At 39.4% G+C, this 25,197-nt stretch overlaps 1 protein-coding gene across 2 annotated transcripts; it reads left to right on the forward strand.

The window, feature by feature from the left end:
• Positions 1-1,637: 1,637 nt before the first annotated feature.
• On the forward strand, positions 1,638-22,398 carry LOC126998919 (transmembrane protein 19-like). 2 transcript variants are annotated; one of them, XM_050861179.1, is made up of 7 exons: positions 1,638-1,881; positions 9,145-9,252; positions 12,982-13,119; positions 13,402-13,476; positions 14,113-14,217; positions 17,566-17,781; positions 18,672-22,398. In XM_050861179.1, the coding sequence occupies exons 1-7, from the start codon at positions 1,788-1,790 to the stop codon at positions 18,821-18,823; spliced, it is 888 nt and encodes a 295-aa protein (XP_050717136.1). In that variant the 5' UTR covers positions 1,638-1,787; the 3' UTR covers positions 18,824-22,398. The 2 variants fall into 2 exon arrangements, with proteins under 2 accessions (XP_050717136.1, XP_050717135.1); XM_050861178.1 differs by having other exon boundaries at positions 1,643-1,881; positions 13,327-13,476.
• Positions 22,399-25,197: the final 2,799 nt, after the last annotated feature.

A 25,197-nucleotide genomic window follows, 5' to 3' on the forward strand; every position in this document is an offset into this window, starting at 1 on the left:
AGCAGGGATTTTGAGTGAAATATACAGAATTACGGTGTGCTTCGAAGGACTGGCAGCGGGATTCGTGGTGATAAAGGTTGGTAACATCGTGGAAGTGTGTTTGAGGCCGAAAAAAGCCGGCGGAAAGTGCTGAAGGAGGTGGAGGTAATAAGTGCAGAGGTGGAGTGGCCGAGGCGGTGTGTCCATGGCGGCGGTGTCACGTGGTCCTTGAGGCTCAGTCTGGCTCTCGACTCGTTGCCTTGCCCGCAAGTGAGTGCGATATAGTATTATTATATGATCAAATTACAGTGATTTATTCTTGAAATAACTAATAATTATATATCTACATACACATGAGTGTTTCTGGGATTAGTCTGCACATGATGGACATGACAATGCTCTTTGAAGTCTCTTAACGTTTAAAATATGCCGCTGTGGCTGCCATGGAAGTGCCAATCCCGTCGATATATCTGAATCGTGTCATATGCGTGATCGGTTTTACATAGCGGGGAAAAATACAGACGCACAGCAAAAAAAAAAGCCAGATTCTACCGAAAACATACGAGTAAAGGTAGTAGATAGCAAATTAAGTCATAATAATATCAGGGATGCCATTCACAGTCGTTGTGACTTCGTGATTTTTAATACTCTCACGAGACTGTTATTACAAGTATCATGAATTTGTTGCGCCGGGCTGCATTTTGCCCAAGTGTAAGAGAGTAATATGATATGTAATATAATTTAATATGTAGCTACAAATCAAATGATTCAGAAGATATGTAAGGTAAGAAAAAATATACTTTTATAATACGTACTGTACTGTGTATTCCAAATCTCTCTCTCTCTCTCTCTCTCTCTCTCTCTCTCTCTCTCTCTCTCTCTCTCTCTCTCTCTCTATATATATATATATATATATATATATATATATATATATATATATGTATATATATATATATATATATATATATATATATATATATATATATATATATATATATTTCAGGAAATATCCAGAATGGGTAAAGATTCGTATTAGGTCCGTGCCAGTATCTCATAATCTACTTTATGAAACATCAGTATCTCTTCATATATCTTTTCTACAAACCTTCAACAGTCATGGAAACGCTTTGAAAATCCAATTCAAGGACATTTTTTTCACTCTTGCAAATAGGGGATAATGTTTACGGAAGTGCGTCGCCTCCTCTGGCGGCGGCCGCGACGACACTGCAGCCGCCGCAGCCGTAAAATAGCTCGCAGAGGGTTTAGGGTTGGGGAGCATATTTAAACTACTCCAACCGAACTTTACGACCTACTAACGGGGGCTGCCCCTCGACCCCCCTTTAACCAGGGGGCTACGCCCCAGGACACATATGTATATGTGACTTATTTCAGCAAGGAGGTATTTCTCGCAACACCGGCTGCACCGTCGCCAGAGGAGGCGACGCGCTTTCGTAAACATTATCCCCTATTTTCAAGAGTAAAAAAAAAGTCCTTGAATTAGATTTCCAAAGCGTTTCCATGACTGTTGAAGGTTTGTAGAAAAGATATATGAAGAGATACTGATGTTTCATAAGGTAGGTAATGAGATACTGGCACGGACCTAAAACGAATCTTAACCCCAGAATTTTTTGCCTTTTTTTCCCAGAAAAGTGCTGTCAATCATCTGGCAACCCTGCCGGCGGGGAGCCTGGGAGAGGCACTCCAAGGCAATGGCACTGCCGAACCGCCAGTGACAGCCGCTTAGCTGGCAGTGTTGAGGCGGCAGGGCGGGAGGAGGGTGTGTGGTGGTGCTGTGCCTTGCGGGAGTCATGCGGGGGACGTTTTTACTCCTGCTCTTCATCACTCTCCCAGTATCTGTGATATTGTGGTTGTCCAATGCATTCCTGTCATCTGTAATAGGCGGTAAGTAGCAGAAACCTTACAAGTACTCAGCATTTACTAGGCTAGGCTAGGCAAGGCTAGGCGACTACGCATACGCTATTACTCAGCGAAGCCAATAAAATACTTCACAAGTAAGTGGTGCCATGAGTGCAGTGGCATGTAATGAAAGGCGGGGCCAGGGGGGCGTGCCTGCAGTGGTGGTTCACAGCCTGACTTGCCGAGGAACAGCAGCTGTAAACATGATAACCACTGCAAGAGCAGAACTTGGATATAATTCTACTTTTACAAGTCTGACTCGTGAGCTTATGGTTTTATTCCTGATATGCCTAGTGTTTTAGTAAAGGATGTATTATTATATGCACTTGAGGTGTGTCATTCTGTATCCACTCTTGAGGTCTGTCATTCTGTATCAGTGGACAGCAACCAGTTCTTCCAGGTAATATTTGACGCACTCAGCTTTTGCTACTATGTTTCCTCGTCATGCTATAGAGAATGGATGGACCAACCTGGTGAGTACAGGTGACATGGGAATGGTATAAATTTGGCTGATCTGAACACTCTGCTCTAGATATGAGTAGACATGACTGTGTACTGAGGCAATTTAATATATTCTCCCCTGGTAAGTTTGGTTGGAGTAGTTTAAATATGCTCCCCCACCCAAAAACCCTGATTTCCCACGGGTCCCCCAAGTTAAACCTCTGCAAGCTATTTTGCGGCTGTGGCGGCGGGTGCACAAAAGGCATTGAAAAGTCAATCATTTAGTGAATTCCGGAGAAAAATATTATCTCCATAATAAACAGCATTATATTTTGTCCAGAAATTTAGCAGTCAACATTTTGAAAATAGTAGGCTACTCTTTCGTGAATATTCCCCCACTGGTCAATTTGTAAGATTACTAAGTGACACTTCCTGAAAAAATAGCATCTGAACGGTGTGGGAAAGACTGCTCAGGTTAGCTAAACATTGGCCAGGAACACTGGTTTGCTCACCAGGTTGGTCACCCCAAATCATGAAACAAATATTCATGAATGAGCCGACATCATAACAGCCATTTAGGGTCAACCCTGATCTACTGGCATGCCTGTCTATCTATATAATTAGATTGAGTTGTGTACTATAAGCCACTATAAACGGTTAAGATTCGTTTTAGGTCCGTGCCAGTATCTCATTACCTACCTTATGAAATATCAGTATCTCTTCATATACCTTTTCTACAAACCTTCAACAGTCATGGAAACGCTTTGCAAATCCAATTCAAGGACTTTTTTTTTACTCTTGAAAATAGGGGATAATGTTTATGAAAGCGCGTTGCCTCCTCTGGCGACGGTGCAGCTGGTGTTGCGAGAAATACCTCCTTGCTGAAATAAGTTACATATACATGTGGGGGGGGTCCAGGGGTGGGCTATGCCTCCCCCTGGTTAGAAGGGGGGGTCAAGGGGGGCACAGCCCCCCTGTTAGTAGGTCGTAAAGTTCGGTTGGAGTAGTTTAAATATGCTCCCCGACCCTAAACCCTCTGCGAGCTATTTTATGGCTGCGGCGGCTGCAGTGTCGTCACGTCCGTCGCCAGAGGAGGCGACGCGCTTCCGTAAACATTATCCCCTATTTTCAAGAGTAAAAAAAAGTCCTTGAATTGGATTTTCAAAGCGTTTCCATGACTGTTGAAGGTTTGTAGAAAAGATAGATGAAGAGATACTGATGTTTCACAAAGTAGATTATGAGATACTGGCACGGACCTAATACGAATCTTTACCCTATAAACACTTGCCTGTGCCATAATGGACTGGGGCTGACCATCAGGCCCCAACAAGAAAACCTACCAGCACCATAGGTATCATCATCATTCATCATTTCATCGACGCCTGCTCCTTGGAGCTCCCACCAGGGGATGGCCATGGCAGAAGAGCTTCCAACTTTCTCTATCCAGACACTCCCTCCTTTCCTGCTCAAAGTTTCTCAAAGATCTTTCCCCCCTCTCCCTAACGTACTCTTGCACCCTATCCCTCCATTTCACTGGAGGTCGTCCTCTAGCATTCCCTCCCTCTAGCTCACTCACATACACCCTTCTGGTCATCTTACTCTCCTCCAATCGCTCCATGTGGCCAAACCACTTTAAAGTCTGTTGCTTCACTTCTTCCACAACTCCACACTTCTTCCCTTCACCCCCGTGACATATTCCAAAACGCTCGTACACACTTTCATTATTCATTCCATCCATTCTTCTCACACCACAAGCACTCTTCAAATAACTCATTTCCACTGCCTGCACTCTAGACCTCTGACTTTCATTCCAGGCCCACATTTCACTTGCATAGTATGTGAGGGTTGGTACTACTATTGTATTTCTCAAATCCCTCTTTACCTCCATGCTCACACTTCTGCCATTCATGATTCGTCCCAAAGACCCTACCACCCTTCTTCCTTGTAATGCCCTTTCTCTTATCTCTCCCTCCGTACCACCATGCTTACACATAACTGATCAAAGGTACTGAAACTCATTGACCTCCATTTCTTCAACATTCAGAATTATTTTGCATTCTTTTTCACATTCAATTCCCACTCTATATGGGCATACAAAATCTACAACCTAACTTCTACTTCGCTCACAAACCATCACTTTACTTTTGTTGACAGTTACTTTCAGCTTTCTCCTTTTACAGACACTATAAAAAACACTGACCAGATTTTGTAGGTCACTTTCATTTTCCATTAAAAAAAAGCAGACTTTACAGCATATACAAATTGGTAATAAACAACGCACAAGAGAGATTATGTCATCCATTTTCTTCTTGCTCCCTGTTCTATCGTCTTCAAAGTTTGAGACATGGAAAATACAGTTTATTTTGGGTGGGGGAACATGTATACTTATTTATCCAAATAATGAAAGAGCAAAATCATGTAAAATATGGAGAAAAATATGAATAAAACACCTTGTCAATTCTAGTGAATTTCCTTAGTCAGAGAAACTATATTTGTACTGAGTTGTTGCACTCACAGAGAAGGCCATCCCTGAACCTAAGTCCTATCACGATGTGTTTTTTGAACTAAAAGAACTCCACCTTAACAGATAGGTACTAATCTATCGCCACTACTTTTCTCAGTAAAAATTTGTTTTAGTACCGTGCCAGTATTTCATTACCGGTACCTACCTTATGAAACATCACTAGCTCTTCATATATCTTTTCTACAAATGTTCAACAATCATGGAAATGCTTTCAAAATCCAATTCAAGGACTATTATTGTTGAAAATAGGGGATTTTCTTTCATTAAATTTCATGTTGTTTTCTGCTCAATTATGATATTCTCTTTTAATTTTGTAATTTTTCCTTGTCTTGTATTCCACTTATGGGTCTAAAGATTCAGGTCTCATCTGTGAATGATAGAGTTGACTTTCTATATTTGTAGTCATATTGTTGATCATTATGAGGAAGAGAACAGAACAAGGACACTACCTTGAAGATATTAAGTCTATTAAAAAATGAATAAACTAATGTCAACCACCAGTTGGGTGTAATTCTGGAATAATTCCATGCCTGTGTTTGGCCCTGCCACACAAATCAAATAAGTTTTCCACTTTTCCAGTAAGTTTGTGAAAGAATTCAAGAATACCCATATCTTCATCATCATCATCTGTTTAAAATCAGATTTTCCCATAATCTTTTATGAGGTTAGGCTGTTGGTACAATGTTGTTGTCATTCATCTTTGTATATAGTGTTTTTTGTGCCTCGTATGCCCTTCCTGACAGACAACCTCAGTTTTCAGCTGAAGGCCTTGGGGGATTGCCTATCATAGCTAATGAGCCCCACCTGCCTGGGTTTGTAGTCATAGCTGTACCTCTCATAGGTAGATTGCCTACCATTGCTACAAGCCCCACTTGCCTGTTTTTTTTTATTAGTTTATTTTATTTTTGTGCTGCCTATAGCATTGGTAGGCTCTCTTAAGGGGTATCTTGGATGATCCCATCCAGTTAGTGGTGCAGGCAGTGGCTGCCCTCATGTATGCCTTGCTCAGCCCATGCTGCCCCCCAGTTCTCAACTTGAACGAAGTTGCTAAATTTAGGATTGATTGAAGATCTGGACAGCATGTAGGTAATCTTCTGCCACTCGGCGATGGTTGAAAATTGTCAGTATATATCAATGGGACTTGAACCTAGGTCCTTGGGCTCACCACACCCGTACGTTGACCACTCAGCCACCACCTCCTCAGTGGAGGGGCAGGGTGTGTCAACATGTCAATGGAACATGCACAGAACGCCTATAGAGATTCAACCTGTTCCAAGATCATCCGGAGATTTAGTCTGGGACTTCAAGGTCCCAGTTACCAAGAGTGCCATGAGGAGGCACTCTGAAGGTCTTACCAAGGAGGAGGCTGTGTACCGCCGGGAAGGACATACACATTCTGCCTTCTTTTGGTGGAGCAATCTGATGACTGCAGCTGAAGGCAAGAGATGACAAGCAATCTCCTACCTCACTTAAGCATTAGTACATAAGGCACATAAAGCAAACAAGGCTTTTATTTACCCTTTGACTGTGGATTTCCTACAAGAAGACATCACCAAGCTACAGGAGTGGAACAAAAAGTGGCTGCTACAATTCAATGAAGAAAAATGTATAAAGTCATGCACCTTGGGAGGGGATATCCAGCATACCAATACCACATGGGAAATACTCCACTATCCACCACAGAGGCAGAGAAAGACCTGGGAGTATATGTTACCAGGCTACCAGTGAAAGCTGAATCCATGCCAATTGCAGTGGATGGGTTAATAGAACTTTTCATTTAAGAATAAAGATGTAATACTACCTCTATATAATAGCTTAGTCAGACCCCATTTGGAATACGTGGTACAGTTTCGTCTCCCCACCATACGAAGGGTATTGCTAAACTGGAAGGTGTTTAACATAGAGCAACAAAGACGATCTTTTCCTTGCACAACAAACCTTACGATGAAAGGCTCCCATCTCACTATGTTCTCACTTGAGAAACATTGCCTTTGTTAGAAACTGATCAAATGTTTCAAAATATTTAAAGGCTATGAATGTGGACTAATTCAAATTGTTTATGGCTGACAACACATCTCAAACAAAAAATGATGGCACAACCATCATGTGGAGTATGCATCTTATGTGTGGGGGGCTCCACACACACAGCTCTCTTGGACAGAGTAGAGTCCAAGGCTCTTCGTCTCATCAACCCCTTTCCTCACCTCTTAAATTCTGCTGCCATGTTGCCTCTCTATCTTCTATTGATATTTTCATGTTGACTGCTCTTCTGAACTTGCTAACTGCATGCCTCCTCACCTCCCACAACCCTACTGCACTTGACTTTCTACTGTAGCTCATCCCTATACTGTCCAAATCCCTTATGTAAGAGTTAACCTTCATTCTTTCATCCCTTACACTGGTAAACTCTGAAACAGTCTTCCTTAATCTGTATTTCCTCCTGCCTATGAGTTGAACTCTTTCAAAAGGAGAGTATCGAGACACCTTTCCTCCCGAAATTGACCTCTCTTTTAGCCACTCTTCTAAACTTTATATAGGGGTAGTGATAAGTGGTTTTTTTTTTTTTTTTTTTTTTTTTCCATTACCTTTTTTTTGCTCTCGAGCTGCTTCCTTTACTGAAAAAAAAAAGAACACCAGTCCACTCTCCTGAATAATGACACTTTTTGCACAAAATAAACATGAGTTTCAGAAATGTTACATCCTTGTGGTGTGTATATGATAACAGATGTAGCAATCATAGTGCTTTATTGGATAAACTGAATGATTTGTTTCTATGTATTCATATGCATAACTAAAAACTAAAGTTGCATTATACAGATTGTCAGAGTAGTAGTGAGGAGAAAATGTATGAAAGAATCTAGTTTGGAGCAGTTGTCTGCAAGCAAAGATGAAAGGGATTAGGCAAGGAGCAGTGCCTGCTCTAGTACTGCTTGGTAATATTCTAAATGTAAGGAGGGAATTGTAATGTTAAGAAAATATTGTGAAAATGTGTAAGCTTGTGAGATGGATGAGCAGACTTTTTCATCTGTTCCCCCTTTCTGCCCAGCAGTGAGTGTGTACTGTGCCTCAGATGGGTAATGTGTCCTGCCTCCTGGGTGTGTTTGGGTATGATGTTTGGTCCCAACTGTACCCAGAGATGTATATATCAATATGTAGCTCTTAGCTCATAAGGAGTAGGGCACTGGCTGGTGATCATGATTCCAGCACATGATCATACCAAAACAAATGAAGCTTCATATGTCTGAGAGAGCAGAAAATGTTAGGTTTGAAATCATTTTAAGAATGCACAGTACCATATAAAAGTACTGTATAGATGTGCTGAGGGATGAAGCATTAGTATAAGGCTTAGAGAGTGTAAGGAAGAAGCCACTCGTACACATAGAATGAGAGGAGTTTATATATGCAACATGTAAAGAGAATACATCATAGTGGAATAAGAGGATGGCAGGAGGGGATATTCATAGGATTAAAAAGCCATGTCAGACCAGTTTGCAGCAGAAATTTCAGTATATTATTATCACTTCAGGAAATTGCTGCTTGAACAGTGAAGCTCCCAAAAGTAAGGTGTTTTTTGTAAAATCTTGAGTGATTATGTTACAGCAAGATGTCTTTATTGCATAAAAAATATAACTATGGCTTAGACCAGGGTCATTTCTAGGGCTCAAAAACATTCGGGGCAAAGAGAAATACATCAGGGTCTGAAGTTTATAGTGAGCGAAAAAAAAAAAAAAGATGTTGGGGAGGACCTGTTTGCATTCACCACCATGTACTTAAGAAACACATACAGCTACCGTAGCACTTGAGGAATGAAGAGCTGCTCGTGCAGCGTGTATCGACTCCACCGCTCCCCACTCCCCACTGAGCCTCGTGGTGGTGGAGCGGCTGGAGCCCTGCATGAGGCAGATGGCAGTTAAAATTTGAATGCAGTGCCGAGTGTCCAGTCCACACTGTCTCTCTCACCGCTTAGCGCTTGGCGGTGAGAGTGTTTTTTTTTTTTTTTTTGGTTTTTTGAGAATATTTGTTTATTATTTTTTAGAGGGGCCCAGGGGTGAAAAAAGGTTTGGGGCTGGAGTCAAAACATTCGGGGCTCAAGCCCCGGAAGCCCAAGGCTAACGATGTCACTGGCTTAGATCTCCTCTTCATATTGTTATATAGCCTCATCAGGGATCTTGGTTATCTTCATCTGGAATTTTAACCTAATGGTTGTATATACTTAACCTTAGTATTATCCCTTGTGCTGTTGCATGTATTTTTCATTTATTTTGTTTTCATGATTTTTTCAGGCAGTGTTATTGAACCCTCCAGATGGCTGAGTGCCACCCTGTTCCCCCTGGTGGTGGCTTGGTGGGGTCTGAGGAAGGGCTCCATTTCCTTCAGTGGGGCCATATGTGGTGAGTTGGAAGAAAGCTTTGTATCCTGGTCATTAGGAAAACTATTATTTCTTTGTGTCAGTCTGCATATTTACCCCTACTTATTATCTACTTATTATCATATAAACCATTTGAAAGAAAGAAGTTATTGTCAGCAAGCATGGTTTATCTAGTAATGGAAAGTTCATTTAGTATTACTCCTCAGATGCTCCTAAGTATCAAGCATTGTTTAGACTTTAGAGACATTGCTGCTGATACACAAGAATATGATTTTTATTGGTGACATTGAAGGAAACCCAAGGCAGTTACATACTTTATATACTTTACTTTTGTTACTAATACTCATTAATCACTCCTCTCAGTCTTGGCATCCATACCAAATTTTCTGCAAATCTTTTTGTTCTTGCCATGTTTTATTTCCATATGTCAATATCAATTTACTTTGCAATCCCTTGTTTATCTCTTGCTGCATCTCTCCTCTTACTGTTACCCCAAGCGTTTCACCACTTTAATCCACAGGCGGCTTCCGCTTTAACCTCTCTTTCTATACTTTCATACATGCAAGGAGTAGGTTGATTTCTTAAGTTAAATAATTGTTCTGCAGCTTTTAGTTAGAAAAATCACAAATATTGTCATAGTGTAAAAATCAAGACAGTGGGTCCTAGAAAACACTCCTCTGGAGCAGATGATACATATGCTGAGGTTTCCCCTTGATAACCACAAAATACCATTTGCATCACAGTTATTACTTCATCCAAATATGTAGTATTTGCAATTGCAAGTCTATTCTATGAATGTAAGATGCCTAATGTAAGAGACCTACACCCTGCCAGGATTCCAACCTGGAATCTTCTGGTCTGTAGTCAGACGTGTAATCCGTGTATTTTATAAGGATGAAATGAATAGGTAGGACTTAAAATTTGAAAGGATTAGTTTTTATTTTATTATTCAGTTGTAAGTTGATATGCGTGTGTGTGTGTATATATATATATATATATATATATATATATATATATATATATATATATATATATATATATATATATATATATATATATATATATATATATATATATATATATATATATATATATATATATATATATATATATATATATATATATATATATATATATATATATATATATATATATATATATATATATATATATTGATTGATTGATTGATTGATAGGTAGATAGATATAGATATATACAGTCACACCTTGGTTTATGAGTTTAATTCGTTCCGGAATTTTGATCGTACACTAAAACACTCGTAAACCCAAACGAATTTCCCCAGTGAAATTAATGTAAATCCCATTAATGCATCCCATATCTCAAAAAAATATTATAGAAATAATTTTACATGTTATTTTATCCAGAATTAAAGTAATTTTACTAAATAACAATAATAAATAAAATAAAATAAAAATCACAGTGTTATGGTTGTTACGGAGGCTCCTGCAACCGCTAATTACGATCGAGGTGTATGCTTCGCACCGGGGTTTAGAAGCCACAGTTTCCCTATTCTCGAGGCACTGGAACTACATTCGACCACCAACGTGAAGCTAACCCGACATATCGTCCGAGTTGGAGGGTGAACGGGAGTGACAGTCATGTCCAGGAGGGCATACAAGCCGCCGATGCTCGTACCTTGTTCTTGTTGGGAGCATAGTATCCGCCGTTCTTGTTTTCTTTTTTGTTGCACCATCCCTATTAACCATCTTTCTTGGGGACATTGTTAAAGCACAAACAACGCACACTGTAGTGCTGAAAACACAAAGATCGCACACCTGTTTGCAGACGATTCAAAACTGCTAATACATATAAGAAACAGTAAAGACTGCAAAATTCTGCAAGAAGACCTCAACAAGATTTGGAAATGGAGTATGGAGTGGGATATGAAATTCAATGTGAAGAAATGTCATGCTATGGAAATGGGAAAAAGTGAAAGAAGACCAAAATGGACATATAAAATGGGAGATGGTGGAACATTAAAGAAAGTACAAGAGAGAGATCTGGGAGTAATAATGCAAGATAATAAACAGCCGGAGAGTCATGTTAATCGGATATTCGGTGATACGTATAACATGGTGAGAAATATAGGAATAGCATTCCACAACATGGATAAGGATATGATGAAAAAATTAATTACCACTATGATCAGACCAAAATTGGAATATGCGGAGGCAGTGTGGTCTCCCCATAAGAAGAAACACACAAAGAAACTAGGAAGATTGATTGATTGATAGTTTATTGTTGCAGGTAAACAACAAGGGAGAAGGGAGGAACATGCCATCCCAACCCCCAGGCAGGACAGTGTGATTATACAACTATTAATAAGAATACAAAGGATGGCAACAAAAATGGTTCCAGAGCTGGAGGGATTGACATACGAGGAAAGACTACAGGAAATGGACTTACTAATACTAGAATAAAGAAGAGAAAGGGGAGACCTAACACAAATCTATAAATTATTGAGCAAAATGGAAGAAGTAGATAACGAGGGGCTACTACTAAAAGAAAGAATTACCACCAGGAACACTAGAGGACATAGTAAAAAATTGAGGAAGGGAAGATGCTTGAGACAGAGAGAAATATAGCTTCCCGCAAAGAAATATAGAGGTTTGGAACGGACTAAGTGAGGATATAGTATCGGCGAAGAGTGTGCAAAGCTTTAAGGAAAAGTTGGATAAATGTAGATACAGAGACGGAACCACATGAGCATAAAGACCCGGCCCTGTAAAACTATAACTAGGTAAAATGCAAACGGACATGAGTGCACAGTTATTATCTCTACGAGTTTACAATGCGGACTGAGACTAGGGTTGCCAACATACCACCCTTTCCTTAGAATACGGAATGCCACTTGTTCCGCATTTGGCTGTCAGAATGGTTAAGCAGATAAAATTCAGTAGTATTTTAAAACTGTAGTGAGCGCATTTTTCGATGAACCACAAAACCAATCCATAAAATTATGTTTGTGAAGTGTCGTCCTGAAATACGTGTAAAATACGTGTCGTAACATCACTCCCCCCTTCCTGCCCCCTTCACCAGCAACGGCTATCAGTCATGGCAGGCTAGAGAAATTTCAGGGTTGCCATCCGTTCCTTAAAATATGGATTCGTTCTGTATTGGAGAATGGTATGTTGCATTCCTTATTTTTTTTAGCTCAAGGTGGCAACCACTCTCGTCTTGTGGTGAACAAAGGGAACTGGTCGGCTAGGCTGACGTTAGCCGATAGATTCGGTCTATCGGCATCCTCCCCTTCCCTTCATGAGCCTTCACCTCACGTGTACAAACAGGATGCTCGTATACTAAGTCACCGCTCATAAACCAAGGCATGTTTTGTTATTTTTTTTGCTTGTAAATCAAAACACTCGTCAACTAAGGGACTCGTAAACCAAAGTTTGACTATATATATATATATATATATATATATATATATATATATATATATATATATATATATATATATATATATATATATATATATATATATATATATATATATATATATATATATATATATATATATATATATATATATATATATATATATATATATATATATATATATATATATATATATATATATATATATATATATATATATATATATATATATATATATATATATATATATATATATATATATATATATATATATATATATATATATATATATATATATATATAGAATGAGATTTTCCATGCAATAATAATTGAATTTTAAATGTTTTTCCAGGTCTTGTTGTGGGCTTTCTCCTAACACTTGGAAGCTATGCCTTTTTTATCAATCTTCTTGTGTTCTTTGTGTCTTCCTCCAAAGCTACAAAATACAAGTCTACTTTAAAAAGAAAAACTGAAGCAAATTTTAAAGAAGGTAATGATCTGAAGTTGTTATTACTACTGTGAAATTGCAGAATTTATCTATTGCAAAATATTAGAGCTAGTTAACTTCTGATTTACATCATGCTGAAATCTCATAAACAGGAAATAAAAAAAAAAGTACGAGCTCAAATAAGTGATAGTATATGTATATGAAAGGGAGTAGGTTGCAACACCTGTTAATTTTCTCCCTTGTTTGCAGGGGGTGAACGGAACTGGGTGCAAGTCATATGTAATGGAGGCGTGGCCAGTCTAATATCCTGGTTCTATATTGTAGATTGTGGCTGTGGTGAAAACCCAGTTGACTTAATCTACAACTACCGGTGTTCTTGGCTTAGTGTTGCAGTTTTAGGTTTGTACAGTAGATTAAAATGTTCAAGCTGATCTTTTTATGCTTGCAAAAGTTTCCTTAAGATTACTAAAGAAATAACCACTATCAAAAGTCATGACATTTTTATGTGTGCTATTTTCTGAAGTATGGAATAATGAATCAATTTACAAAAAAGGTTTCTTGAAATTTTGTGTTTTCCCAGCACATATTAGTGATACTGAACTAATAATGCAGTAAAAATTTTTGACATGTTAAAATTGCTTTGAGCATTTTAACCCCTTCACTACGGCCGGGCAAAACAGTGCCCCTCACCGTATCCGAGATCACAGCACGCGCCAAATTTCAAATGTCACTATTGAATATAACAAGTTTTCAGCCATAAACTCAACATAATCATTATGTATTATATATGAAAACATGCAGAATTAAATGGTGCTCATAAAGAAACATAAATTAATTGATAATGTTGAGATGTAAGCATAAATATAGAGATAAAATAACTCGTATATTGGCTAAAGCGAGCCCTGATGCATGTCCTCGGATATGGTACGGGGCACGCAAGGACGCAGTATACTCGTCCTCGTGTTGAAGGGGTTAAGTAAAGTGCAGCTTGGTAATAAATATGAATTAATGCAGAATTTTTTGATGTCATTGCAGGAGCTTTAGCATGTTGCAATGGAGACACTTGGGCCTCAGAATTAGGAGCAGTCTTAAGTTTTGGAGATCCTGTGCTCATTACCAACTTGCACTCTGTCCCAAGAGGTAATGTGGACAATATCTGACCTTATAACAACAGCATTTCTGTATTTAATGTATGAAGGTTAAGTATTAAAAGACTGCAGACTGTTTGGAGACCACCAGTCACATGCAGTGATAGGACAGAGCAGTACATGAGAGAAAGCTGAGGAGTGGATGTATGAATATTGGAAGCTTGAGATCATTCTGCCATGTTAATTTCTTTATCTCCTAGGCTATGGGTATATGTACTAGCAACTTGTACCCCTGACTTTTTCTTAGTAGGTGCGTAATGCAAAAGTTATTATTTTCTGAGCTCAGTTACTTCAGTACTATCACTGAACAGGTTCATTCTGGTCTCATTAAATTTGACTTGCCTTGAATTTAATGATGATCTGTGTTGTAAATCCTCACTTGAACTTTAGGGGGAACAGGAGAGGGGGAAGTGTGGTTCTTTAGCTGTGTTTTCCTGGATGTTTCTGGGTACTTGGTATTTCTGGATATTTACAGATAAGAACATAAGAATGTAATGAGTCTGCTAGAGGCCAGTTGGCCTATACAAGGCAGCTCCTGTAATCCTAACCCCACCTTACCTCACTATCCATGACTCTATCCAACCTCTTCTTGAATGTATCTATGGTATTGGCACCCACTACATGGCTGCCAAACCTGTTCCATTCATCCACCACTCTATTGATAAACCAATTCTTGCCGATGTCTTTGTTGAATCTGAATTTATCTAACTTAAAACCATTGCTACGTGTCCTACTTGGTTCTTTTACAACCAAAACCCTATTGACATACCCGTTATTGAAGCCCTTCATTCATTTATAGACTTCGATCAGGTCTCCTCGCAACCTTCGCCTTCCTTGAGAGCATAGATTTAAACGCTTCAGTCTGTCCTCATAAGGCAAGTTTCTCACCCCTGAATCATCTTTGTCATCCTCCTCTGTACAGATTCTAACATCTTGATATCCATTCTATTGTAGGGTGAACAGAACTGAACCGCATAATCGAGATGAGGTCTTACTAGTGCTAAATAAAGTTTGAGGATGACTCAGCACTCCTATTGCTTACGCTCCTTGAGATGAAACCCAGTACCCTGTTTGCATGATATTTAGCTTGAATGCATTGAGCCCTAGAACGGAGGTCAGCGCTCACTATGACTCCTAAGTCTCTCTCGCACCCAGACCTGCTTAGAGGAGTGTCATATAAGGAGTAAATGACACTCCTCTAAGCAGGTCTGGGTGTGAGAGAGACTTAGGAGTCATAGTGAGTGCTGACCTCTGTTCAGGGCAGTACAGTTTGTCCAGTTAGGCTCAGTATAAAAAAAATAGTAGGAAAAAGAACATGACGTTCACACATCTCGACATCTGGGGTAGGACTGATTGATAGGAGGAGGCTACCAATTGAAATTTACACTAAAATTAGCAGAAGTACACTTATCCTATTTTTGTTATTGTTACGAAACCTGCCTTGTCCTCCGGTCTCACGTACACCCTGGCCTCCTTCAGCCAGCCACGGGTTCGTTGCGGGTGGCAGTGGTGATGAATCTGTACCTCCAGTGCCTTACCTCTTCCTCCAGCCCTGCAGTACACCTCGCCCGGCCTCGTCTCTTGCCCCTGCTAGCCAGTCTCGTGTGTCCCGCCAAGTCGGGTAAAATAAACACTGTCCTCCTTTAGTTCCCTGTATTCTCATTCCTCTCGTACAAAGCAACCTACTGCCTATCTGTGGTTCAATCTCTGGGTGCTTGGTATCCCGTGGAGAGATCTTTTGACGGCACACGGATGGCTCACAAAAGAGTACCGAAGGGCAGCACGAGGCAACACCTTGCCTCACTCAGGGACGGGACTGGGCTGGGCTCCATGGCATCTGCCGGCTCCTGCCACACCTTGTGCCTCTTCCATTAAGCTGCCAGCATTCACTCATGTGACTTCCGGGCGGAACTGCTTGTTTCACTTCGTCAACAAAGCCATAGAAGAAGGCGGGAATGGCCGCCTTTGCCACATTATGTTCACTGAAGTATTCCAGTGGAAAATGGGTTATGTTATATACCTGCACCTGTAACCATGACCAAGGCTGCTGCTGATATATATGACTACATACATACTCTAAGGGTTAAGGAATGTTATCAAAGCTATAAATCAGTAGAACCCCTAGCAACTGGCAACTGCGGGGATTCAGAGGTGCTGATTAACCCTTTCATAGCTAAATGCTCGCAGTGAGCGGTAGGCGCATTTGCTGGTGGTGCTAAACGCTCGCTGTGAGCTCCAGCTGCACTCAAATCTCCCGCGTATGAGAGTGTTCCAACACTATTTCTCACAACACTGGATTGCCAATTGAGTGGGTTCTCCACTAAATTTGGTGAAAAATCATATCAGCCTAGCGTGGAAAATCTACGGACGAGTAACTGGTGGATGTTCTTGTCCAATATAGCGGCATTTTTGCATAGTTTCACCTATCACCTGACTGATTCTTTGACCAAATAGTTGTAAATATTGCAGTTGGCAATACAACCTTGCCAGAACCTCAAGGAGAGATGTCCGCAGTTGCCTCAAAATGGCTGATCATCGTGAACGCACTGACGTAAGTGTTCACATTCAACACTCCCTGAACGTGCATGTACATTCGCAGGAGAGGCATACATAACCGTCTCCCATAGATCTGGGCCTCCTCTTTCCAAAGGTGTTTTTGTTTTTTAGCTGTGATGAATAGTTTATGAGATACAGAGGTTAAAAGAGACCCCCCATTGGGCTGCCCGACTGCGCCTGAGGGGATAGTTGTGTCCCACACCACGTGCATTGAAAGGGTTAAGCAGAACTTCTGGAGACATGGGGTATCTGAAAGTTCCCCATCAAATTTCATGCAGCCAAACATGTTTACACAGGTACTCTGCACTCAGAAATGCATCTCCTGAGGACAAGTATGTATATATGTACTTACCAGATGCTGTTTGACTTGTTAGTCATGCAATGTTGTGCAACATAATGCAGTGTTGCACAACAAGTTTTGCCAAGATGGTGGCATTACACAAATGCCTGAACCAAGACCAAGTCCCAGAGTCATTGCTTGAGGGGTTGTATGGGCAAGGGGGGGCACTGTTTGCAAAGGAGACATCGTAATTAATGAGTGTGGCCACTGTCACCTCTCTGCAACTGGATGTAAGGTTGCCATGCATTTAGTTGACCTGTTAGCCACACAACTACCTGAAAGTGGGGGGGATGAGTCCAGTGGGACAGTGGATCAGCTGAATGCAATGAAGTTTTTATTTATTTTTTTATTTTTTATATACATATGGCCTATAGTGCCAGTTGGCTATTCCATAGCACACACACACACACACACACACTATTTGAACTATATCATGTGTTTCAGGTACTAATGGAGGAATAAGCATCATTGGACTGGTGGTCAGCTGTTTAGGGGGCCTGGTGGTAGGTGTTGGGCACTACTTGACGTTGTTAATGCTGGTGTCCTCGCCGGTGATGATTGCTGCACCCCCGCAGTGGCCCATTGTTTTGGTAGGGGCTGCTGGGGGTCTTCTTGGCAGTATTATTGACTCTCTACTGGGAGCAACAATGCAGTATTCAGGTAAGGTCTTTTCATCTTCATTTCATTTGTGTTTGGAGCTGGGAAGTTGGATAAATGTTAAATTAGAATAGTTCATGGATTTAGTACTGTTTCTCTTGAAATAAAATGGAAAATTAAGCATTATTTTACATCTAGAAGAGCATTTTCATGAATGTTTTTAGTCAGTAGAGTAATAAAGAATGGCTCTCTAGGTAGTTAGATACAAGTATGAATGTACACAAAAATTCTGGAGGTATTACATTTTTTTATAGTAAGTAAGGATCCTTTTAACTGCTTCATTAATTGTAATATGTATAAATGACTTGCACATAGTACTAGATGAGAATCGTGTTAGCTAACAATATGGAAGAGTTCATCATTAGAATCTTCAAATATATGGTGTGAAGATGAGTTGAAGGTGTTTAGAGGGGAATGGTGACATGGGTGATCACGAGTGAAGCATAATACATTAAGGTTGACTGGGTATGTGATGAGGATGCAGAATTTAAAGTTCATGTGGAGGGTGCATGAGAGTCAAATAGGAGAGTAGCTACAGTGTGACTAGGAGACCACCAGTCAAATGGACTGGTAGAACTGATGCTTACATGTATGAGAGAGGCAGCAGTGGAAGTGTTGGTGATGCAAAAAGGAAGCATATTATGTAGAGAGAATGGAGACATCTGCCCTAGTCACTCTTTTACAGCATGTAGTCACAAAGTCTAAGCTATTAATAAAGTAATAGAATATTATATTCCATTCATGTTATGTAAAATTGAGGATATAGTGATAGATTTTATGTAGTTATATGGCTGTCTGGTAAAATTGGTTTGTATTTGTTAAAGTATATGCTAGTAAGATATTTGATGTTACATCCCCAAGGAATGCAATTTAAACATGTTTTTTCTTTCAAGGAATAACTTCTGATGGGAAAATTGTGGAACATCCTGGAGAAGGCATTGTTCACATTAGTGGGACACACATCCTGGACAACCATGCTGTTAATCTCATTAGTTCATTGTTGACTGCTGTTTTTTTGCCAAGAATTGCTCTTTTAATCATGTAGGTATTCTCCTGATTCACCTATCATGTACATATTGTTTTAATGCATTGACTGCCTTAGAATAGCCATTCTTATCATCAGCACAATACTATTTGCTACTTATCAGGTTTGATACACATAAGCACATTTCTTTGATGTCCATGAATTATTCATGTGCATGTGGAAAGGAAAACATCAAATGTCAGGTTAGTAGAGGAAAATGCCCTTTGTTGGTAACAATTTTGAGCCAAGAGTGATGAAAAGAAATTTCACTGGTATGGCTGGGAGAGTCAGCAGACAGGGATGACCTAGGTGGTTGGATATGGGAAGTGGCTGTGTAAGAAAATGTTGAGTTGAAATAGTCAAAATAGGAAAAGGGATGACTGATGACTTGATAAAGATAGAAAAAATAGTGAGTTAGCACAGTATCCTTTTTCAATTGAAAGCCATTCACTGACCTCAGTCCTTCAAAATGGGCTGTGAAATACCATTAGATGTCAGTGACATTATTGTCATCATAGCTAATTTTTGTGTCAATAATTATTGACTCATTATAATGTAAGCATGTGCCCACCCTGCATAGATAGGCCATGGGGCTGTAATTAAGTTGATGTATATTCTAAAGAGCTTTATATATTTGTATGTCTCATATTTCATATCAAAGTGTTTTTATTTATTTTTTTTTTTTTTTTATTTTTTTATTTATTTTTTTTTTTTTATGAAATATAGAAGTGTTATAATGCTACCTTTTATATTCATACAGTTGCAATAATGAAAATGCAACATGTAATATCCATACAATAGTGAAAAGTCACTAAGCTGTGAGGAGTTGAGCATTTCACTGCTCAGCTTGTGTGGCATGGGATGGCTTAATGGTGGTGTGTTGAACTCACGACCAAAGGGTTGGGTTAGGTTCACAAAAGCATAGATCTTCTGGCATCTTGCAGACTTCTTATGTTTAATGCTTGGGTGCAACATTACACTTTGGAGACAAGTAGGGTTTTGCTGTAACTCTAGCAGGGCTACATGGTTTCAAATATGCCTAGCTTAAGAGCTGTTTCCTTCTTTACTACTCAACTTGGTGTCACAGTGACTAGCTGAAGTTTGATGTTTTTTTCTGAGATGGGAGGAATAGGGAAAGGCCTAGTAATTCCTCTCCAGGCGTAGAGTTGAATAATCTACATTAAATAAATGGATGTTTATATTAGTAGAGTTGTCATTTGAACTGAATGTTTTTTTATTAGCCTGTGAAAGGTAGGGAGTCTGTGTTAAAGTATGTAACTGTTGTAAATGTATATGAGGTCATGTAGATTTTCATGGAGCTGAAAAGTAAAGGAAGAGGGAGGGTGGAGGTGGAAGGCAAATAAAGGTGAAAAAAAAAGTTATTCAAAGTTATATATCTGATAGTGACTAAAGAATTGAAAAAAAGAATGAGTTGTAATTTGTATGATCCTTTAATAGCCTAACCTAACTCAACTGTGACTTCAGAACTGAAAATTTTCAAGATAAACATGAGCTGTGACTTGCAAGATTCTTTGATAACCAATGGAATGACAGTGCTGTTGAGTTTGTACCTGAACAAAAATAATTTGTTTTAGAAGTTGTGTAGGGTGACATATGTGTGTACCATTTCAGTAGATGGTCTAAAAGAACTTTTTGTCTTGTGTATTTGATTGCCATCACTACTAGTATATTCTTGAAATTGCACTAAATGGCAGAAAGTTCATGTAAATGCTGAGCAAATTTATGAAAATTTATATGGCATAATTTTTATAATTTCCCTAGTACATGTGCCGCCATTATTACGAGTATTTCCCAGAATACAAACATACAGTATGTAGTATCTGTTATATGAAGCAATTGTAGTGAAAGTTATAGACATGAAAAATTCTGCCATACAAATCCCATATTATTTAGGAGTCTTCTCTCGTAGTATATTCTTGGGATATATAATTTATCATTGATAAAGGGTACATTCTTATTGAAGGAAAGGGATTCTTTGCTATTAATGCTATGTTGGGCTATTTAATTATGAACTAGTTAATAAGCGGCTTGCAAATCATAGGAAAAGATGTTGGATAATGAATAAGTTTTAAGTAGAATCAGGACCAATTTTTATATTGATTTTCAGGTAAGAAGTGGGTGAATGGGTAGACCCAGTCCACTACCTTACCTATCTATAATGTGGAAGCAGTAGAATTTGAAGACATTTCTTGATTCTCATGTACCATAGATGTGAATTAATAATAACAAAAGTTGATTTATGCCCACCGTTTACTTAAAATTGCTTTGCCAGCTAATCCACACACACAAAAAAATGAGATTGTTACTTATTTTCCAATCTGAATGTATGTTTGGGATTAATATTTATGGATATTCAAAGCAGAGAAATCATGGAAAGTATGGTAAATAGCCAGTTTTAAAGAAATTTGAAGGAATAATGAAGTACTGAGGCTATACTTTAATATTATGAATCACTGAATGATAGGGAGTGAAAACAAAAAGTGCCAGTTCCTTGACAGTTGACAATATTCATTTACCATAAGATCTACAAAGGGAAATATATGAAAATAGATAACATTTAGTTCATATTACTGGGAACTTCCTTTTGCTTAGATCCATTCACATCCAAACAAAACTTTGGTCTAAACTTGTCCTCTTAATTTTTAGCTCATTTGGCAGTGTCTTACAAGGCTTATTTGTCACTAAAAGTAAAAGCCTTGTGAGTCATTGGCAGTAGCTAAGGTGCCTTTTGAATATGGGCCTTTGATATCCAATAAAATATGTCCCTGTGGTGCAGTGGTTAGTGTGCCTAGCTATGAATCTCGGGTTCGAATCCTGGCCTGGGCAGTCAGTGTGCAGACTACTCATCTGTTCATCCTCCCTTTTGGCCTGGTTGCTAAATGGGTACCTGGGGAAACCTGGGAAAGGTAATCTGTGCTAACCAGGATGTTGCACTTGCCCTGTTTCACAGGGCAATGGATTCTTCCCATCACAGGCTCAAGTGCCACTGTGATGGAGATGAGCACAGAGGCCATGTGCAGCTATAGCATATGCTCCCAACTTTACCTTACCTTTTATTCTGAAGGGAAACTTTCACACACTTTACTTTCAGGAGTGACAAACATGTTTTTCCAGCAAGTCAGACAGATGGAATTTGATATTAGGTAATGTCAGAGTGTTTGTTGATTACTCATAGCCTATGTTGTTTTTACCCCTAAGGGGTCACCATCTTGCTTCAAGTGTCACTCATTGTTATTGTCAATATTGTAAATAAGTCTACTTTTATACTAACAAAACTTATCAAAATGTTAGTCACAAAGATATTTCCATGATCTCATATCCATCCTATGTTATTATGTTTGGTACAGACAAAAATTTCCAGGCCTATGTATTTGTTTTCAAGGTGTAGGCTCAGAATCTCAACATCTTGTTTCATCATGTGTTCATTATTAAAAAATAGGTGACCTTTTCAGAGTTACATACATATATATTTGTTCTTTGTTGTAGATTTTGTCTTTGGAGAATGAGGACTACCAGCATCATGCAAGTATTATTGTATGTACAGACTATAATTGTAAATATATTTAATAATTTTGGGTAATTTTTATTTAAAACCCTATCTTGCGAAGGTTCTAATGTCTAGGCAACGATTTCATGGGTCTTGATTTGAGTACCTGGCCAAACAGTAGGTGCAGAGCTTACTTATCAGCAGTTCATTCTCCCTTGCATGCTGATTGAAAATGGGTTAATTTGGTATTTGTGCTCCTTCAATAGCTTGGTGTAAGTATAAGTAATCATTATGTGAAGCTTGACCATTTCAAAGAGTATTACCAGGAAGGAAAATGTACGAAACTACATTTAATAGATATACATTTGAGTGTTATATGTACCTATACAGGTGCCCTGCGCATTAAAAATCAAGTTCAAGATCAACATACTCTTAACATTATTATAGGTGTATTCAGCACTTGGGTGGACAGTGAGATCATCCTGGGCAAGACGAGCAAGTCTGTCTGCCCCTTCATTATGGTGTAAACCAACATGTGAGGGCAGTCAGGGCACCCAGATGAAATGTGCATGCACGACTGTGCTCTAGCAGGCTAAGGGGACTGAGGCACTTATTAAATATAGCACAGTCAGAGGGAGAAGACGAGTGCAAACAAGGCACACTGACTGTCAACAAGCAGGTGAAAAGTTTTCCTTAAAGCTACAGTAATACGGAGGTCCTCAAGAATGGCATAGGGTTTTGCCCTTGTGGAAGACGGATGGTCAGGAAGCCTCTTGTAAACCTCAGTGTCAGTGTATACAGTGGGAAAGAAATAGAAAGAATCAAACTCCTGCAACAGATGAAATACCCTGGAGTCATCAGTAACAAAAGAAATTGCATTGAAACGCACAAAACCAAATCAATAGAAACGGCAAGAAAACTAGAAAATGTCTCCTACTCATTTTCAAACAAACTGCATTGTCTGTGGAAAACTTGCTAGACGGGCCTAGCCCTCAACGAAATCCTTTATGCTACAGATATGTGCTCCACAAAAGGAGAAATTAACACACTACAAACAAATAATCCACAGTCATTCTTGCGCCATTAACACTCATCATAAAACACATGGGCAGTTTTGGTATGCGGTTATGCAGGCAATTTGGGCATGAAATGATCTTGCAGGACATGAGTAGGAGTCTTTAGGTTAATTTTTTTTTCTATATCAACACTGACTCTATGAGGGTTGCAAGTGGGATAACAAGGGCTACTAATGAGGGAAAGGCACGGTTCAAATACACCAAGGTCAGATAATATCTTGTGATGTATGATCTGGCTGGAATACATATTAGGCTTGTCCTGCTAATTTTTTTCTCTTGCTTTTTTTATATATAGTTTTTGATCGCGAGTTTGTAGAGTAGAATTGGCAATGCTACAATCTGAAGAAAACCATCGGCTTTGTGTGTGACGAACTGGCCACGACGGCGACGCCACGACGGGGCCGCCCGGCGAGCCGCTTTTGTCTGTGTTGTGGCTGCTCGACCCGCGTCTCCCTGGTACAGCAGCCCTGGCGTGAAGCAGACCACCTCCTCGACCCAACGCAGACATGGAGCAGCTAGCTGCCAGATATCGGCCCAGAGGTAGGCACAGTGATCCCAGGAAACTTAATCTCAAACGTATTGGCGCCTCAGTTTGCCCGTGTGAAAAACCTGGGCTGCCAGGGCTGGGCTTGTCACGGACTGTTTTAGAATTAAGAAAACGGACCCAGGGATTTGTTTATCCATGAATACTTATGAATTGGTTGCCAGAAATAAGAAGTGACTTCTTATGATGGCCCTCCCCTCCTGAGACGTGTCAACCGATATGTCTCAATGTATGTGTCTGTCATACCATGATTTAAATGTGGCTATCGTAAGCATAGGCGGATCCAGGGGGGGGGCCACGGGGCCATGGCCCCCCCCCAAACGCTCTGAGAGTATGTTTTGGCCCCCCCCAAAATTTACATATGGAGGCAAGAAGACGGGGTTGTCAAGATTAAAAAAGGTCAAGGCTGATGAAAGCAATGTTTTTAAATATTACGATGTGATTATTGTGATTCTTATATGTTATATATTAATATATGCTTAATAAAGACCAAAAGTATTCTGGATCTAATTCTTGAGTTATGCCCCTGAAAAGCACAATGCAATCCGATGTGACTTAATTCCATGTGTACAGTCCGTCGTCGATGAACAGTTGGCCCCCCCCAAAACACAAGGCTGGATCCGCCCTTGATCGTAAGCACAGTTACTACCCATTATGTGAGTCCTCTCCAGTTGTCTATCACTCGGATCGTAAAGTTTCCTTTAAACATTGTTCTCCAGTGGTCTGGTTTTGTTAACTTCAGTAGATTCAGTAGATGTGCCTCCTCAGCTGCAGGCTACCGAGGCTAGGCTAAGGGATTGATAACATTTATCCATCAGTATGGAGGTAATACATCTGACAGTCATATTCCAGAATGGTTATTTTTAATAAATTAGTATCAAGACATGCTGCGATGTTGGACAGACTTAGCATCAGTAGCCTTATGTTGCAGTGTGGTGCAAAAATGTACATATACTTCATATAATTTCATAAGGAAATGAGAGGATGGTATAGGAAGGGCATTTAATCAAGTGAAAATATTCAAAAATAATAAATAGCATCACTTGAACACACAGATTATGCAATGAAATTAACTTTACTTTCTGGTTTCTCCTTTATCAGCTCTTGCTCTCCTCTTACAAGATACTAGCTCTTGTTTCTGATGTTATTCTGCAGGGTGGCATGCAAGTAACACACCATAAGGAAAAGAGATGGTTAAGAGTATATTTTTCAGTTTTCTTGACATTCCTCATATAATTACTGAGACTGGTTGCCCACTTTTCGTGGA

The sequence above is a fragment of the Eriocheir sinensis genome, chromosome 15, assembly GCF_024679095.1.
Source record: "Eriocheir sinensis breed Jianghai 21 chromosome 15, ASM2467909v1, whole genome shotgun sequence".
NCBI lineage: Eukaryota > Metazoa > Arthropoda > Malacostraca > Decapoda > Varunidae > Eriocheir > Eriocheir sinensis.